Consider the following 18541-nt stretch of genomic DNA (forward strand, 5'->3'; position numbering starts at 1 on the left):
GTCTGTCTAGGGCAATGCTTTAGTCATCAAGAGATGCAAACATATACACATTAAACCTATATAAACTGAAATAAATCACTCATATAAATTTGACTTCCTTCTTTACTCCAGGATATTTGGTAGACAGGCTGTATTTTATTGGCAGAGTACATAAGAAACTGCCTCATGGAAATCCCTGAGACGAGCTGAAAAATATTCCAGATAAGAAAAATTTAAAAAGATTTTTAATGTATACTACTAGGCTTTGTCTTCAGAGTTGTCCTTTTGTAGTTGACTTAGATGAAGATGTACAAATAATTTTTAACAAATAGGTTGGAGACATAAGTCCACCATAAAAGGAGACATGGTTTACTAGCATAAACACAGACTGGGATATTTGAGAGTCAGCTTAACATGAATCAATTACACACAAACAAGGTGGACTGACAGCTGAAACGTAGCAATCACTACAGAGCATCTGATTTCATCCAGCGGGCTGCTGCCCGAGTAACACCAGATGGATTCGAAAAGATACTGGGGCAGCTGGCATTTACCTCGTGATCACGATGCTCACATCCCACGTGTGAACTGCTGGATCTGGCTGATGACTCCAGCTTCCTGCTAATGCAGACCCTGGGAGGCAGCAGTGAGGGCTCAAGTGATTGGATCCTTGCTATTCATGTGGGAGACCTGGATTGTATTCCTGGCTCATGGCTTTGCCCTTGGCCCAACCCCAACCACAGCAGGTGTTTAGGGAGTGAAGCAGTAGATAGGAGCTCTCTTACTTAGTCTCTCAAATGAATGAATGAATAATCAAATAAATAGATTCTAATATAAAGGTAAGACTAGGAAAATGAAACATACTACAGAAAACAGGCTCCCATTTTGTCCCCTAATTCAAATGCAAAATATGGAATGAAGGGGAAAAAAGACTTTGGAATATTTAATTAAGATTCAGTTCAGGGGCCTACGCTGTGCCACAGTGGATTAAAACCCCAGCTTGCAGCACTGGCATCCCATATGCATACCAGTTCAAGCCTCAGCTGCTCCACTTCTGATCCAATTCCCTGCTGATGCACCTGGGAAAGCGGTAGAAGATGGCCCAAACCCTTGAGCCCCTGCACCCATGTGGGAGACCCAAAAGAAGCTCCTGGCTCCTGGCTTTGGATCACCTCAGGTCCGGCCGCTGTGGCCATTTGGGGACTAAACCAGCGGATGGAAGACCTCTCTATCTGTCTCTACCTGTCTGCCTTTCAAAAACTAAAATAAATCTTAAAAAAAAAAAAAAAAAAAAGATTCAGTTCAGGGACTGGCCCTGTGGTGTGGTGGGTGAGGCCGCCACATGCAGTGCTGGCATCCCATATGGGCACTGGTTCTAGTCCCATCTGCTCTACTTCCGATCCAGCTCTCTGCTATGGCCTAAGAAAGCAGTAGATGATGGCCCAAGTCCTCGGGCCCCTGCACCCACATGGGAGACCCAGAAGAAGCTCAGGCTCCTGGCTTCAGATCAGCTCAGTTCCCATTTGAGGAGTAAACCAGAGGGTGGAAAACCTCTCTACCTTTAAATATTAGAAAAAAAAAAAAGATTCAGTTCAATATGCATCAAAATTACATACAAATAATATGAAGTGACTGCAAAACGTAGAAATATTTAATGGGGGCCGGTGCTATGACGCAGTGGGTTAATGCCCTGGCCTGAAGCGCCAGCATCCCATAAGGGCACCAGTTCAAGTCCCAGCTGCTCCACTTCTGATCCAGCTCTCTGCTATGGCCTGGGAAAGCAGTAGAAGATGGCCCAAGTCCTTGGGTCCCTGCACCCACGTGGGAGACCTGGAAGAAGCTCCTGGCTCCTGGCTTTGTATCAGCACAGCTCCAGCCATTGCGGCCACTTGGGGAGTGAACCAGAGATGGAAGACCTCTTCCTTCTCTCTCGCTCTCTCTCTCTCTCTCTCTCTCTTCTGTGTAATGTTTTCAAATAAATAAATTAAATACTTTTTAAAAAAAAAAGTATTTAATGAAAGAGACCACAGTATTGCTGTATTCTAGACATCCTAAGAAGCCCATAGTATAGACAAACTAAAAGCTGCTCAGAAAAGTAACCAGGGTCAGGGTAAAAAGTTAGAGACTTGATGGACAGAGCAGGAAGGTTTGATGTGGGGAAAAAAGGCTCAGGGGTTACATGACAATGTCTTCGAACATCTGAAGTCCTCTCATATGCAAACGAAACTATACTTACCAAAGTGGGAAGATGACAAACAAATAGGATTTATGGAAAACATATTGATTTCTTTTTTAAAAGATTAATTTATTAGAAAGGCAGAGTTGGGGCTGGGGACAGAGAGAGAGAGGAAGATCATTCATCAGCTGATTCACTCTCCAAAAGGCCACAATGGCGGGGCTAGGCCAGGACAGAGCCAGGAGCTGGGAACCAGGAGCTTCTTCCACATCTCCCGCATGAGTGCAGTGGCCCAGGGACTTGAGCCATCTTCCACTGCTTTCCCAGGCACATTAGCAAGGAGCTGGATCCTAAGTGGAGCAGCCGGGACTCAATCCAGCACCCATATGGGATACTGATGTCACAGGTGATGGCTTAACTCGTTATGTCACAATCACAATGCCAGCCTCACAAATTAATTTAAATATAATGATGACAGTAATTCATGACAGAATAAACGGTATGATAGTTGAGCCTCTCACTGGTATTCACATGACAAACCCACAGGCATGCAGTATAAGGAGAGCACCAGAAAGTTGGTTAGGCTAGGCTGGGTGACCTTTACAGGATCTTCCAACACTAATGCTATGATGCTACCTTTTGAAACTTTCTCTACAACAAGATGGGAGTCCAGTCCAAATGGTTTTCTCACTATTCCTGGAACAAGCTTTATAGATATACTTTCTTGTATCCATACTTATTTTCAGGCCATTCTCTCATACAAAGAAAAAGGATTTGTTGTCCAGAATATTATCTCTTCATCAACAAAGAATCCAAATACTGGCTTTACTAAAGACTTCTGGGGGGCCGGCATTGTGGCGTAACAGGTAAAGCCACCACCTGCAGTGCCGGCATCCCCTATGGGTGCCAGTTCAAGTCCCAGCTGCTCCACTTCCAATCCAGCGTAACAGGTAAAGCCACCACCTGCAGTGCCGGCATCCCCTATGGGTGCCAGTTCAAGTCCCAGCTGCTCCACTTCCAATCCAGCTCTCTGCTATGGCCTGGGAAAGCAATAGAAGATGGCCCAAGTCCTTGGGTCCCTGCACCCAGGTGGGAGACCTGGAAGAAGCTCTTGGCTTCTGGCTCCTGGCTTCAGATTGGCGCAGCTCTGGCCGCTGCGGCCATCTGGGGAGTGAACCATCGGATGGAGGAGCCCTCTCTCTCTCCCTCTCTCTCTCTCTCTGCCTCTCCTCTCTCTGTGTAACTTGACTTCCAAATAAATGAATAAATCTTTAAAAAAAAAAAAGATGTCTATGTCCACTTTGAACTGACTTCTCTTCCCTCTGAACTATGAAATCTAGAGCTATCCTCTTGGCAATTAATTATACACCTTCCTTACATAGCTCTTCTGTCTTAAGCTGCTATTTATTAATAATTTTTCTCCTTAACAAAATTAAAAATTCTTTAAAGAAAGATACCAAAATATTCACTATGAATCCATTACATATCTAGTAGTACAAAACAGATGCTCAAACAATAATCTTTGGTTTTCAATACTGTAAATATTTTTATTAGTTATTGTTTCATAGAAGTTTTTATACATAAATTAAAAATTCAGGGGCCAGCGCTGTGGTGCAGTGGGTTAAAGCCCTGGCCTGAAGCGCTGGCATCCCATATGGGCACCAGTTCAAGACCCGGCTGCTCCACTTCCAATCCAGCTCTCTGCTATGGCCTGGGAAAGCAGTAGAAGATGGCCTAACTCCTTGGGCCCCTGCACCCGCATGGGGAACCCGGAAGAAGCCCCTGGCTTCAGATAGGCGCAGCTCCAGCCACTGCTGCCAACTGGAGAGTGAACCATTGGATGGACGACCTCCCTCCCCCCCTCCCTCCCTCTCTCTCTGCCTCTCCTCTCTGTGTAACTCTGACTTTCAAGTAAATAAACAAACAAATCTTAAAAAAATTCAGTGTTCAAGTTTGGATTTTAATAACATATATGACTTCAGTTCAAACACAGGACAATCAGAATGAGATATTTCCACCCAGTGACAACATATTCTAATAAATGAATTTTATAAAATTGTAAGTCTGACTTGGAAAAGTTCAGATTTTCCAACCTACACACAAAGCTTGAGAAAAATGCCTTCAGGGGCCAGTGATGTGGCTTAACCTTAAGCCGCTCACTGCCTGCAATGCTGGCATTCCAATATGGGTGCCGGTTCGTGTCCTGGCTGCTCCAATTCCGATCCAGCTCCCTACTAATGCATCTGGGAGAGCAGCAGAAGGTGGCTCAGATCCTTGCACCCACATGGGAGACCTGGATGAAGATCCTGGCTCCTACCTGCAGCCAGGCCCATCCACAGCCATTGTGTTCATCGGGGAAGTGAACCGGAGGACAGAAGCTCTCTCTCTCCCTCTCATTCTCTGTATCTATGCCTTTTGAATAACAGGAGGAAGAATGCCTTTAAAACCTTTTTCGAGCCAAACAAGATTAATAAGGCCAAACTAGAGAGTAAAAAATGCTAAGAATACTATTTTAGAAAAAATATATTTATATGTAAAATGTATTGATGTGTGATATGTATGCTGAAATTTTGTTTCATGTATCTTAGAATACAAATTAAGAAAGAAGAAATGTGCCATATGTATGTCATATAGAACCCAGATCATATGCTCACTTCCTAAACACCAACTAATAAATAAAGGTGCCAAACAAAGTAAGAAGAGAATTCCTTATCAGTTTAGATATATTAATGAGATTAGTAAATACTTACTGATGATTCTGGGTCTGACAATTCATCCAATAATTTCCTTGCATCTACTACAGCTTGATAGAGTCTCAGATTTTTGCCATCAGAAGCAACAAAGCAAGCACTTGCAGAATTACAGTATGTGCCTGAGAAAGAAAAATAAGGCCCTAGGTAATAATATAATGGTTTACATGTTATAATGTGTAGTTTGTTTTTATAATTGGCTGAAGTAGGAGAAACAAGTATTTTCACTCTTCTTTGTGGCAATACCATTGTCCAGTATCATAACTAAACAAATACAATTAATGGCTATAAAATTAACCATGGGTGTGGACATCATGGCACAGTGGCTTAAGCTGCGACTTGGGATGACTGCATCCCATATCAGAATGTCATTTCAAGCCTCAGCAACTCCACTTTCAATCCAGCTTCCTACTAATGCATCCTGCGAGGCAGCAGAGGATGCATCAAGTGCTTGGCCCCTGCCACTTAACAGACACACATAAGGTCCAGGCTCCTGGCTCTGGCCTGGCCCAGCCTTCCTACCCCGCCCCTGTACCTCCATCATGCTCTGCCTTTCAAGTAGAAGAAAATAAATAAACATTTAATTAAAAAGAATTTACTTGGGGGAAAAAACTAAAATTCACCAAAAATTTAATTAACAAATAGATTAGGTGAGGAAAAAGATTAAAAACGTAAAACTAAGCCTGGTGCCTACCTCTGAAGATTAACAATCATCTAAATAATGACAAATATAAATGATTACAAGTAACAATTTCAAATTCTTATTAATTTTACAATTAAAATGAACACTTACCAAGACAATAACTGGGAATAAGAGTTGGAAGCCAAGCCACATTAGAGAAGGCTGAGGTATGCAGGGAGTTGATTCGAGCCAGTTCTGATACTCCGCCAGTGTATGACAGAGGCCCTATTGGGTCTACACGCCACAGAATAAGTTCACTGTAGATGGCATTGGGGTCATGAAATGTACGGGTTGCTGCGTTTCTAAGCGGCTGTTTCGAGGAGCCTTTTACATGTTTTACAGGATCCATTAATCTACTTAATTTGTTGTCTGAGTCCCAACGACAATCTGATTCGGGAGTCAGCAGAGCATTGTGATGAGAGGATGTCAGTAACAGTGGCAGAACGGAATGACATGCCAGGTCATTGAGGTGAAATCGATGACCACAGTATCTAAATTTGTGGGATACAGTCAGGACGGTGGTAAAGGCAGACTTATCCGCAAAAGTGACTGCCCACTGGTTTAAAGACCCGTCTATGTGTTTAGAGACCATCATTACTGTGGGAGCAACAATGTTCATATGCGTGCTGTGTGATCTAGAGTGTGGCTGAGATCCCTGAGGGCTGCCTGTAGACATCACCTCTTGGTGAGACAGAGTGTAGTGAGAATCCTTTGTACAATTCACACAGGCATACATCATGATATTCTTACTGAGAGAGCTTGCATCGCCAGAGGGAAATGCAACAGGAATCCGAGAAGAAAAAGAAACCTGAAAAACACAATTCAGTGTAAGGTACTTGGCACCTCTCAAAAATACTTATACAAAATCACATCTATTATCAAAATGTCAAATCTCAGCTTCCTAAAAAGTATCATTCTCAATTTTCTTTAAGGTCTTTTTCTTCTATGTATGTAAATCATATCTCTATTGATCCATGAGAAAACCAAAGGGAAAAAGAAAAAAAAACATTTCAAGTGCCTTGCTTGTACATCAAAATGACCACAACCACAGATGTAAACAGCAATAAAGGTGAGAAAGGTAACAGTGCAGGCAGCTTGATTTTGCTAATAAAACTGAGGCTAAAGGGGGAATCATTTTGAGTCACATTTTCAGTGTATTTTCTTGATTTTATTCAAAATATGAATTCCCAGAAAAATCAACAAATATATATTCAAATAAACAGTATTTTTAAGTCAAAATTATTCTTTTAAAATAACCATAATGTATGGCCACCAATCCCTTGGAAACATGACTAAGTATTCTTTTTTTCAGTTGCTTATCAAAAACAAAATTTTTTAGTAATTCTGAAAGCCCGTTGAACCTACACAACATTCTTTTTTTTTAATGTAGTAATTAGTTTATCAGTTAACTTTACCTGGACTTGTCTAAAGATTCCAGGGTTATATTCATCCAAATACTTAACATGCCATACTAGGAAAGTACCATCTACAGGGTGTATTGTAAACAACATGTCAGGGTTCTTATTCCACTCGGTGAGCAGCATTTCAATCTTCCGATCAAGCAGGACCGTGGGTAGTGGCATTGGTATGCTGGGTCGTGAACAGGTCCTAGGACTTCCTTCTCTTTCTCCTTCTTCGTGTTCTGAAGATCCTGTACCTGCCTCAGATTCTCTATCCAGGGATAATTCTGAACCAGAAAGTACATTTTTCAGTGTACTAATTAATCATAGTATAAAGATTCATTTATATACAAGACTATAATTAATGGCATACTATCTTTAGAAACTATAAATCTATTTCCAATTTATGCTAAGGGGAATAACCAAAAAGGAAAACTATTCTCTTGTCTGAATTAAAAATTATTTTATATATGTATTTTTTTTTTTTGACAGGCAGAGTGGACAGTGAGAGAGAGAGACAGAGAGAAAGGTCTTCCTTTTGCCATTGGTTCACCCTCTAATGGCCACCACAGCCAGCGCGTTGTGGCCGGCGCACTGCACTGATCCGATGGCAGGAGCCAGGTGCTTCTCCTGGTCTCCCATGGAGTGCAGGGCCCAAGTACTTGGGCCATCCTCCACTGCACTCCCTGGCCACAGCAGAGAGCTGGCCTGGAAGAGGGACAACCGGGACAGAATCCGGCGCCCCGACCGGGACTAGAACCCGGTGTGCCGGCGCCGCAAGGTGGAGGATTAGCCTAGTGAGCCGCGGCACCAGCCAAAATTATTATATTCTTACTTTTAAAGGAAAGCATTATTATTATTACTATTTTTTTTTTTTTGACAGGCAGAGTTAGACAGTGAGAGAGAGAGAGAGAAAGGTCTTCCTTCCATTGGTTCACCCTCCAAGTGGCCACTACAGCTGGTGCATTGCGGCTGGTGCACTGCGCCGATCCGAAGCCAGGAGCCAGGTGCGTCCTCCTGGTCTCCCACGTGGGTGTACGGCCCAAGGACCTGGGCCATCCTCCACTGCACTCCCGGGCCACAGCAGAGAGCTGGACTGGAAGAGGAACAACCAGGACAGAATCCAGCGCCCCGACTGGGACTAGAACCCAGGGTGCCGGCGCTGCAGGTGGAGGATTAGCCTAGTGAGCCACGGGGCCGGCTACTATTATTATTATTACCATGCAAAAAACTTGTCTCCCCAAAAGCAGTATGTCACTCAAGGCAACATGCTGTAACAAAATATAGAGAATTTCATGTTTGCAAAAGCTAGCACAGTGCCCATTCATGGTAGATGGATGGTAAATACTTGTGGAATGAACAGAAAAGTTAAAAAGAGAAAAAGTAGAAAGGAAGGATTCCAAACCAAAAGTGGCACTACAGAAATCGATAACTCAGGAGACAAAGAAAAATGCACACAGGATACTAACCATGGTCTAGTTTCATATGCAAACCCCTCTCTCTCTCCTCCTGTGGATGATCCTCATCTTCTCTATCAGCATCATCACTTTCATGATCTACTTGCTTTTCAGAAAGTTTTCGTAATTGATGCATGAATATTTCAGTAGATGATGTAAAATGAAACTCCTTGTTGTTTAACCAGTGAACTACAAAGCCCCCATTTCCATCATCAAGGTTAAAGGCAGTACCACCCAGGACATTTGGGATATCTGTGGAAACAGAATAGTTAATTTAATTTCTTTAAAAATATGACAAGTGCTTAATCTATACTTACTTAGAAATGGTGCTAACCAAGTCAATATAACTGTAGTAGAATTTGTAAAACTTTAACTGAATTTAATCGTAAATGTGAACACAAGAACTGATAGGATAATAGGATAGGCTTTTAGCCTAGTGGTTAAGACATCAGTTAAAACACCAGCGTCCAATAATGGAGTACCCAATGTTCAATACTTGACTCTGGGTCCAGACTCCAGTTTCCTCCTAATGCAGACCCTGGCAGGAAGCAATGATGGATCAAGTAATTTTTGGAGCCCTGAATTGAGTTCCTGGTTCCCAGCTTCAGCCAGGCCTAGTTTCACCCACTGCAGGCATTTGAACCAGTAGATGGGAGCTCTTTCACTCCCTCTCCCAACTCACCTGCCCACCTCCTGCCCCCATTCATAAATAAATTTTTTTAAATTTTAAAAAGAACTAATGGCATACACTTACACAAAGCTAAAAAGTTGAGTGTTAATAATGCCAAAAAAGAACACACAAAGATGGAAAAACTTTGAATTATAGCAAAATTTCTCCACTTAGGGTGACTTAAATTCATGAGAGAGATTAATTCATGATGGGCTGATGCTATGGCACAAGCAGGTAAAGAAAGCCACCGTGTGTGACACCAGCATCCTATATGGGTGCTGGTTCAAGACTCAGCTGCTCCATTTCCAAACCAGCTCCCTGTTAATGGCCTGAGAAAGCAGTGGAAGGCAGTCCAAGCATATGGGCCCCTGCCACCCATGTGAGAGACCCAATGAACTTTCGACTGCTAACTCTGGCCTGTTTCAGCCCAGGCCATTGTGGCCACCTAGATAGTGAGCCAGCAGATGGAAGGTCTCTCTGTCTCTCCCTCTCACTCTGTAACTCTGACTTTCAAATAAATAAATAATTTTTAAAAAGAGATTAATTAACAAAAAATAGGATAAATTAAAAAACCAATCACCTTAATTTCAAATCATGTTATACATAATTCATTCACAGAAGAACATTGTCCTCTGTGAAAAGAAGTAAAAGCCTATAGTCAAACTGCATAAACTATTTGATAAATATCAATAATAAACAATACTTAAATTATTCCTTCCAAAGACAGATGTTTATTCCAGCAGTTAAGCCACCAGGTTGGACACTTGCATCTCACACTGAGTTTTGAGCCCTCGCTCTGCTCCAAATTCCAGCTTCCTGCTAACGCAGGAAGACAGCATGTGATGGCTAAAGAAGTTAGGTCTCTTCCTCTCATCTGGAAGGCTCAGAAAGAGCTCCCAGCTCATAGCTACAGCCTGGCCCAGTTCCAGCCATTGCAGGCATTTGTGAGACAAACCAGAGAATGGGAGCGCGCGCTCTCTCTCTCTCTCTCTCTCTCTGCTGTATAAGTGTACACTTACACTTCCTGTGTAAATGCCTCTCAAATATATAAATAAAATTTTTAAAAAATAAGTAATTCTTTGCAACTCCTGGATGACAACCCGGTTTTCACAACAAAAATGAAAAAGCCATTTAAAATAGGATTTGTAAACTATAAATCCTATAACTATGTTGCCTACAGACTATTCTTGCTAAAAGTATTGAACCTTAATCTTACCATGAACAAACATTCAGACTGCAAGACATTCCATAAGTCAACTGACACAGAGGGGACTGTTCTGAACTAGAGTAGTGTAAAGAAAAATGGCAATCAAATGCATTTAAAAACAGAATTTATATTTGAATATGAACTATATTACATGAAACTAACCCATATCCCTTGCATGTGATGACAGTACAATGGCTATGGAGGTAAATCTTCTTTATATTGGGAGATATATTCTCAAATACTTAAGTAATACTGTAAAATATTTGGGGGTTAAAGGTAATGTCATCTCTTCTTCTCAGATCTGGAAAAAATGATGCTGAAATTCATATGGAGGCACAGGAGACCTCAAATAGCTAAAGCAATCTTGTACAACAAAAACAGAGGCAGAAGCATAAAATATCAGATCTCAAGACATACTACAGGGCAGTTATAATCAAAACAGCATGGTACTGATACAGAAACAGATGGATAGACCAATGGAACAGAATAGAAACACCAGAAATCAATCCAAACATCTACAACCAACTTATATTTGATCAAAGAGCTGAAACCAATTCCTGGGGCAAGGACAGTCTATTCAACAAAAGGTACTGGGAAAACTGGATTTCCACATGCAGAAGCATGAAGCAAGACCTTACACCTTACACAAAAATCCACTCAACATGGATTAAAGATCTAAATCTATGACCCAACACCATCAAATTATTACAGAACATCAGAGAAACCCTGCAAGATATAGGCACTGGCAAAGACTTCTTGGAAAGACCCCAGAGGCACAGGCAATCAAAGCCAAAATTAACAACTGGGATTACATCAAATTGAGAAGTTTCTGTACTGCAAAAGAAACAGTCAGGAAAGTGAAGAGGCAACTGACAGAAGGGGAGAAAATATTTGCAAACTATGCAACTGATAAAGGGTTGATAAGCAGAATCTACAAAGAGATCAAGAAAATCCACAACAACAAAACAACCAACCCACTTAAGAGATGGGCCAAGGACCTAAACAGACATATTTCAAAAGAGAAAATCCAAACAGCCAACTGGGGTTTTACCTCACCTCAGTTAGAATGGCTTACATACAGAAATCAATTAACAACCGATGCTGGCAAGGATGTGGGGGAAAAGGGACACTAATCCACTGTTGGTGGGAATGCAAACTGGTAAAGCCACTATAAAAGATAGTTTGGAGATTCCTCAGAAACCTGAATATAGCCCTACTACACGACCTAGCCATCCCACTCCTTGGAATTTACCCAAGGGAAAATAAATTGGCAAATAAAAGAGCTATCTACATCTCAATGTTTATTGCATCTCAATTCATAATAGCTAAGACATGGAATCAACCTAAATGCCCATCAATGGAAGACTGGATAAAGAAATTATTGGATAGATACTCTATAGAATACTACACAGCAGTAAAAAAAAAAAAAATGAAATCCGATCATGTGCAACAAAATGGAGGAATCTGGAAAACATCAAGTTGAGTGAAATAAGCCAGTCTCAAAGGGACAAATATCATATGTTCTCCTGGATCTGTGACAACTAACTGAGCACCTAAAAGGAAACCTGTAAAAGTGAAACTGACCCTACGAGTAACAATGACTTGATCAGCCCTTGTCCTCGCTGTCAAAGAACAGCTTACTATTTTACTCTTTTTAGTATTTTCTTTTTCTACTTAATACCATTGGTTGAACTCTTTAATTAACACACAATTATTCTTAGGCACTTAAATTTAACTGAAAATTGATACTTGTTAAAAATAAGAGTGAGAGGCCGGCGCCGCGGCTCACTAGGCTAATCCTCCGCCTAGCGGCGCTGGCACACCAGATTCTAGTCCCGGTCGGGGCGCCGGATTCTGTCCCGGTTGCCCCTCTTCCAGGCCAGCTCTCTGCTGTGGCCAGGGAGTGCAGTGGAGGATGGCCCAGGTGCTTGGGCCCTGCACCCCATGGGAGACCAGGAAAAGCACCTGGCTCCTGGCTCCTGCCATCGGATCAGCGCGGTGCGCCGGCCGCAGCGCGCCGGCCGCGGCGGCCATTGGAGGGTGAACCAACGGCAAAAGGAAGACCTTGCTCTCTGTCTCTCTCTCTCACTGTCCACTCTGCCTGTCAAAAAATAAAAAAATAAATAAATAAATAAGTAAGAGTGAGAATAAGAGAGGGAGGAGATGTACAGTTCGGCACATGCTCACTCAGACTTACCCCTAATGGTAGAGCTAGAAACATGCCAGGGGACTCGAAATCCCATTAAGTTGGCATGTACCAATGCTATATTACTAGTTAAAGTGATCAGTTTAAGTTCATAATTAATCATAAAGATAGGAATAAGTGTCAAAGGGGTCACATAAATAAGACCAGTGTCTGCCAATAATAATTGATAGAATTAAAAAGGAGAGAACGACCCAACATGGGAAGTGGGATACAAAGCAGACTCATAGAATGCCAAATACCCTAAACAGCACTCTGGCCTCAGAATCAGCCCTTAAGGCATTCGGATCTGGCTAAAAAACCCATGAGAGCATTTCAGGCATGGAAAGCCAAGACACTGTGGAAAAAAATGACCTAAATGAAATATCTCTGTGAGTGAGATCCGAGCAGAAAGAACAGGCCTTCAAAGAAGGAGGCAACTTTCTCTGAAGGGAGGAGAGAACTTCCACTTTGATTATGGCCTTGTCAAAACAAGGTATGAGTTTGTGAACTCAAGAGGCTTCCATAGCCATGGCAGCTCATTACAAGAGCCTCAGGTGATTACTGATGTCATAAGTAAGAGTGTCAATTGTTAAATCAACGGGAGTCAATGTGTACTTACTTCCCATCTAGGATCTCTGTCCTTAATGTGTTGTACTATGTGAATTAACAGTATAACTGGTACTCAAACAGTACTTTATACTTTGTGTGTGGGGGGGTGCAAACTGTTGAAATCTTAGTATATACTAAGTTGATCTTCTGTATATAAAGATAATTAAGAATGAATTTAATGAAGAATGGGATGGGAGAGGGAGTAGGAGATGGGATGGTCTGCAGGTGGGAGGGCGGTTATGGGGGGAAAATCGCTATAATCCAAAAGTTGTACTTTCAAAATTTATATTTATTAAATAAAAGTTTTCTAAAAAAAAAAAAAAAAAGGTCATGTCATCTCAATAACTATTCCAAATGCTTTAACCAAAAACCAAGAGTGAAGGAAGCAAAGATATACAGGAGTATAATTAGGGAGGTCCCCAGGCAGTGTGGGTGGTGCAGTGAGAACAAAACATATACAACAAGAGGGTAATGTGGTAAATCTGGGTAACAGCATATAGCATTCATTGTGCTATTCTTTTGGCTTTACTATAGGTTCAAAAATATTCCTTGAAGCAAGATGAAAAAGGATGAATCCTAACCACAAAACTATTTACATTTAGCAATCACTTTGGTAAACATAAAAGTTATATTTACATGCAAACCTATAAAAGCATGATGCTAGATACTTTTTTTTAGAGGTTTATTTATTTATTTGAGTCAGAGCTACAGAAAGAGAGAAAGAGAGAGAGTGAGTTTGGTCTTCCATCCACTGGTTCACTCCCTAGATGGCCTCAACAGCCAGGGCTGGACCAGGCAAAAGTCAGGCACTTCATCTTGGTCTCCTAGGTAGGTGGCAGGGGCCCAAGCACTTGGGCAATCTTCTGCTGCTTTCCCAGGCACATTAAAAGGGAGCTAGATAAGAAGTAGAACAACCAAGACATGAACTGAGCCCATATGGGATGCCGCCATGACAGCTTTATCCCCTATACCACAACAACTGTCCCAAAGCTAAATATTTTTTACAGTGATTTTAAAAATAGTATGTTGTTGGGGCCGCTGCTGTGGCATAGCGGGTAAAGTGCCACCTGCAGTTCTGGCATCCCATGTGGGCCCCAGTTCAAGTCCTGGCTGCTCCACTTCCAATTAGCTCTCTGCTATGGCCTGGAAAAGCAGTAGAAGGTGGCCCAAGTCCTTGGGACCCCAAACCCACACAGAATACCAGAAAGAAGCTCCTGGTTCCTGGCTCTGGATCAGCGTAGCTTTGGCCAGTATGGCCATCTGGGGAGTAAACCAGCAGATGGAAGAACTCACTCACTCACTCTCTCTCTTTCCCTTCTCTCTCTCTCTCTCTCCCCTTCTCCCCCCCTCCCCGCCTCTGCCTCACTGTAACTCTGCCTTTCAGATAAATAAATCAATCTTTTAAAAAAATAGTGTGTTGCTAAGTTAGGGTGACTATGGATAAAATTAGTTAAAAGATGAAAACAGCCAAACGTTGGAAGAGAAAGCCTACCGACCACAAGAACACAGCCAGGCCTTACAATATTCATGCACATTGAACAGTCCAAGGATCCCATGACCCTGATTAAGAGCGTGTATACACTTAAAAAGCCAGGCTTTCTGACATAGAACCAATTTACTGCAGATAATCACTGACTACATTATTTATTTATTTGAGAGGCAGAGTTACAGACAGCAAGAGGGAGAGAGAGAGAAAGGTCTTCTTTCTGCTGGTTCACTCCCCAAATGGCTGCAACCGCCGGAGCTGTGCCAATCTGAAGCCAGGAGTCAGAATCTTCCTCCAGGTCTCCCACGCGGGTACAAGGGCCCAAGCACCTGGGCCATCTTCTACTGCTTTCCCAGGCCATAGCAGACAGCTGGATTGGAAGAGGAGCAGCCAGAACTAGAACCAGTGCCCACATGGGATTCCAGCACCGCAGGCGGAGGATTAACCTACTGCACCACAGCACTGGCCCCTGCATTTTGTTTTGAAGTTATAATTTTACCATAGTCAATAACTCAAGAGTTCTTTTTAAAAAGCTAAAAATTTATAATAATCTAAAACTATCAACATTTTGAAAACAGACATTCTTAAATACAATTAAAATGCTAGATCAGAAATGCTAATATAATTTAAGCAGCCATCACAGCAATGTCCAGTAAAAATAAAATGCAAACCATAAATGCATGGTATATAGGTAATTTTAAATAGTTAATAAATATTTTAGTAGCACATTATATAAAGTAAAAAAGAAACAGGTAAAGTTAACTTTAACTTTAGTACATGTTTCCTTTGATTCAATACATGCTAATTAATATTATTTCAACAAGCACTCAATATGAAATATTTTCACATCTCTTTTACACTTATAGAGATCCAATGGATATTTTATAGCACATCTCAATTCAGATTAGCCACATTTCAAGTGCTCAAATGACTACAATGCACTGGAAACACACCTAAAGATACTGCTAAAGACCACCCTATTGGAACTGTTATTTATTGAATATTATCTTTATATAGTAAGCATTTTAAAATAAAATCCCTCTTCACTCTGACACCACAGACATAATTTCAACAAAATATAACTATAATTTTATATGCAGTTCTACCTGTAATATAATATTAAATTTACAGCCTTTCTCTTAAGTTTTTATGCAAAAATAATACATATTCCCCCAAATAGAAGCTCAAAATACTTCTCAGCTACATGGGAAGAACATGTAGAAGAGCTACCAACATTACAAGAAAAAATTCTCTTATTATAAGAAAGTCTACAAAGAAGGAAAACAAGATATGATGGGATTCAAGGAAAACCTGGTAAAATATATTTAGATAAGGTTATAAAGAAAGAAGAATAGTTAAAGTACTTTGAGAGAAAAATTATACTAATTAACCAGACTGCTACCACTTGTGTTCCCAGGCTCAACTAAAGCTCTCATTTGCTTGGAAGCCTTATTATATTCTAGACAAACAAAGGTGCTTAAAATCACTGAAATTATACCCTAAGAACCACACAGTCCCAATTTACGAAACAGTACTTTATCTTGTATACTTATTCCAATTAGGACTATTTTTTTAAGGCAACAAGGACCAATAACACAAAATTTTAAAAGAATTTAAAGGTAGGCCCACTTTTCTCTTTATTTCAACATACTGGTAAGAAGTAAAATTTACTATCTTTTACCTGTGGCAGGGTTGATGCTTGCCGCAATGTGGAAATGACACAGTGCATTTGCATGGTGGGAAATGTGTCTCTGAACTTCATGTGTTGCCACCTGGTCGTGCATTAAGTCAGTGTGAGTTACAAGGACAGAAGACCTCCTTTGTCCCTTCCTTAAATTTTTCAAGTGATGTATCGTCTAAAATAGAAAAATAATTGCTGGGTTTAATTCTGGAAGGTCCAATAAATGTCATTCTTAAATGATTTGTAAGGATTTTAAGATTTTCCCTTCTGTAAAACCTAACCACTTTAAAGGAAATTTCCTTAATTATAGCAGAATAATTCTGGATATATTCTCTATAGTTCTTATAAATTTTATAGTTCAAGGCAAAAAGTAATTGCTCAAAAATATGTTTAGATGGCACCTACAAAACAAGAAAAAAAACCTTATTGAGACAATGAAGGTCAAAGATTTTTTATTTCCAGGATATCCCCAGGATCAGATGGAATTTATTACTCATAAAAGTAAAACAAAATACCTGACTCTTCCTACCAAAGAATAACACCTTGCAAAATTCTAACACTCTAAATTTCCAGGTGATTCATCAAATGCATGATCTCTGTTGTAAAGAAAAAAACAGGGTACAAAAGTAACAAGGAGAATTTACATAGACAAGAGTAGATGGAGAAGATCTTGTTAAAGCACTGATCTATGGGATGTCTGAGTTGAGCCATGTACACATGATAAAAATTCCTCCCTAGCACCTGGTAATGTGGACAGTTTTGAACATGGCACCACGTCACTCTTGGCATGATCACCTCTTCATATCACAACCCATCTCATAGCACTTCCTATTCTGTAATTTAACCCACTCCTGAGACCACACTCCAGACTTAATTCCCATTCATTTCCTTTGTTGCCCACATTCAATTTTTAAAAATGTGGGGCGGGCACTGTGGTGTAGCGAGTAAAGCTGCCACCTGCAGTGCCGGCATCCCGTATGGGCACCGGTTCAAGTGGGTGGGAGCTCTATGTCTTTCTATCTCTGTTCTGACTTCTATTTTTAATTTCATTTATGCTTTGAATATTGAAAGAAATGTATAAACAGTGCTCAATGACAAAGTATCAGAGCAAGCCTACTTTATATAAAACTTTATATAAAATCAGTAATGTAGAGAGTTTATATATGTAGTATACAGTATATACATGTTTTTTAAAACACTTTATTATAAAATACTTCACTCCATACTGTATTTAAAAATTGGAAAAATTATTTTACTTTCAAAATATTCAACCATGGAAGCTAAAAACAATAATATGTGTTCATTTGTGTCTAATATCTTAATAAACAATATTTGTAAAGGAACAAAATAGTCATTTTTAATTAGAATAAGCATACCCTCACAAATTAACATATTTTTAGTTACAACCAATTCTGAGGATCTTTACATGTTTTACTGGTTAAAACTACTTACTCCTAAGGATTTTCACATTTGACGTGAAAGATAAAAGATCTAAAATTACATTACAATTTAAACTAATGTCTGAGCCCATTACTGTCTGTTTCTGGCTTCTGAGTGGCATAAAGTTGAGTACTTTTAGAAGTGTGAGAATGTAATGTACTGATTTCCTCATTATATACAAAGCACACATACCATGTGCTTATGAATTTCCAGCAGACCCACATATCTTTAAAATGTATTTACCCTCTTAAATCATACAATACCTCAAGGGCATGCTGGATCCTGTCTTTGTGTCTTCCAGCCTGAGCAAGGGTGCTGGCGACACTGGAAGTGGTAGTCTCACAAATCTGCTCACCCAAAAGACAATCTTCTGGCAATAAAGTTTCTGCCCACAGCCGGCACACACCATCATGGCATGAAGTCAGCAACACATTACAGACAGAACCCCTAACAGCAAATAGAAATAAACCAAGGTCACTGTGAACACCAATGAGATCAACTAAACAGAGGCTACTACCAGGCTCTGGAGGAATATTATCTTCCAAACAAAACAGCAAACACACACAAACACACACACACCAAAAACTAATCACTGCAAACTACACAATGATATAATAGGAAGTCATAAATAATATCATTAACTATAATTAAATTATCTGGCTTATGGCAATAGTTCCATCATTCTGCTTCATTCTACTTATAATCCAACCAGTTTTAAACAGACTTTTTAAAAAGGAGTATTTTCACAATAAAACTGTAAGGATGATATCACTTCAAGCTATAAATCAAATGCCACTAAATTAAAATAAACAAAAATGT

General features: G+C 40.4%; 1 protein-coding gene across 4 annotated transcripts in view; it reads right to left on the reverse strand.

Annotated features, from left to right (window-relative positions):
- DMXL2 (Dmx like 2) overlaps positions 1-18541 on the reverse strand; it is a 176447-nt gene that overhangs the window by 91798 nt on the left and 66108 nt on the right. For all 4 annotated transcript variants that reach the window (XM_008269002.5, XM_051821996.3, XM_051821997.3 and 1 more), the window contains exons 8-13: positions 17986-18169; positions 16283-16457; positions 8457-8696; positions 7003-7274; positions 5699-6395; positions 4906-5027 (exon numbers count right to left, since the gene is read on the reverse strand). In XM_008269002.5, coding sequence (XP_008267224.4) covers positions 4906-5027; positions 5699-6395; positions 7003-7274; positions 8457-8696; positions 16283-16457; positions 17986-18169 — 1690 coding nt within the window. The remainder of the gene's footprint in view (positions 1-4905; positions 5028-5698; positions 6396-7002; positions 7275-8456; positions 8697-16282; positions 16458-17985; positions 18170-18541) is intronic.

This window comes from Oryctolagus cuniculus, chromosome 12 (assembly GCF_051225735.1).
Source record: "Oryctolagus cuniculus isolate XC-2025 breed Fujian yellow rabbit chromosome 12, ASM5122573v1, whole genome shotgun sequence".
Classification (NCBI taxonomy): Eukaryota; Metazoa; Chordata; class Mammalia; order Lagomorpha; family Leporidae; genus Oryctolagus; species Oryctolagus cuniculus.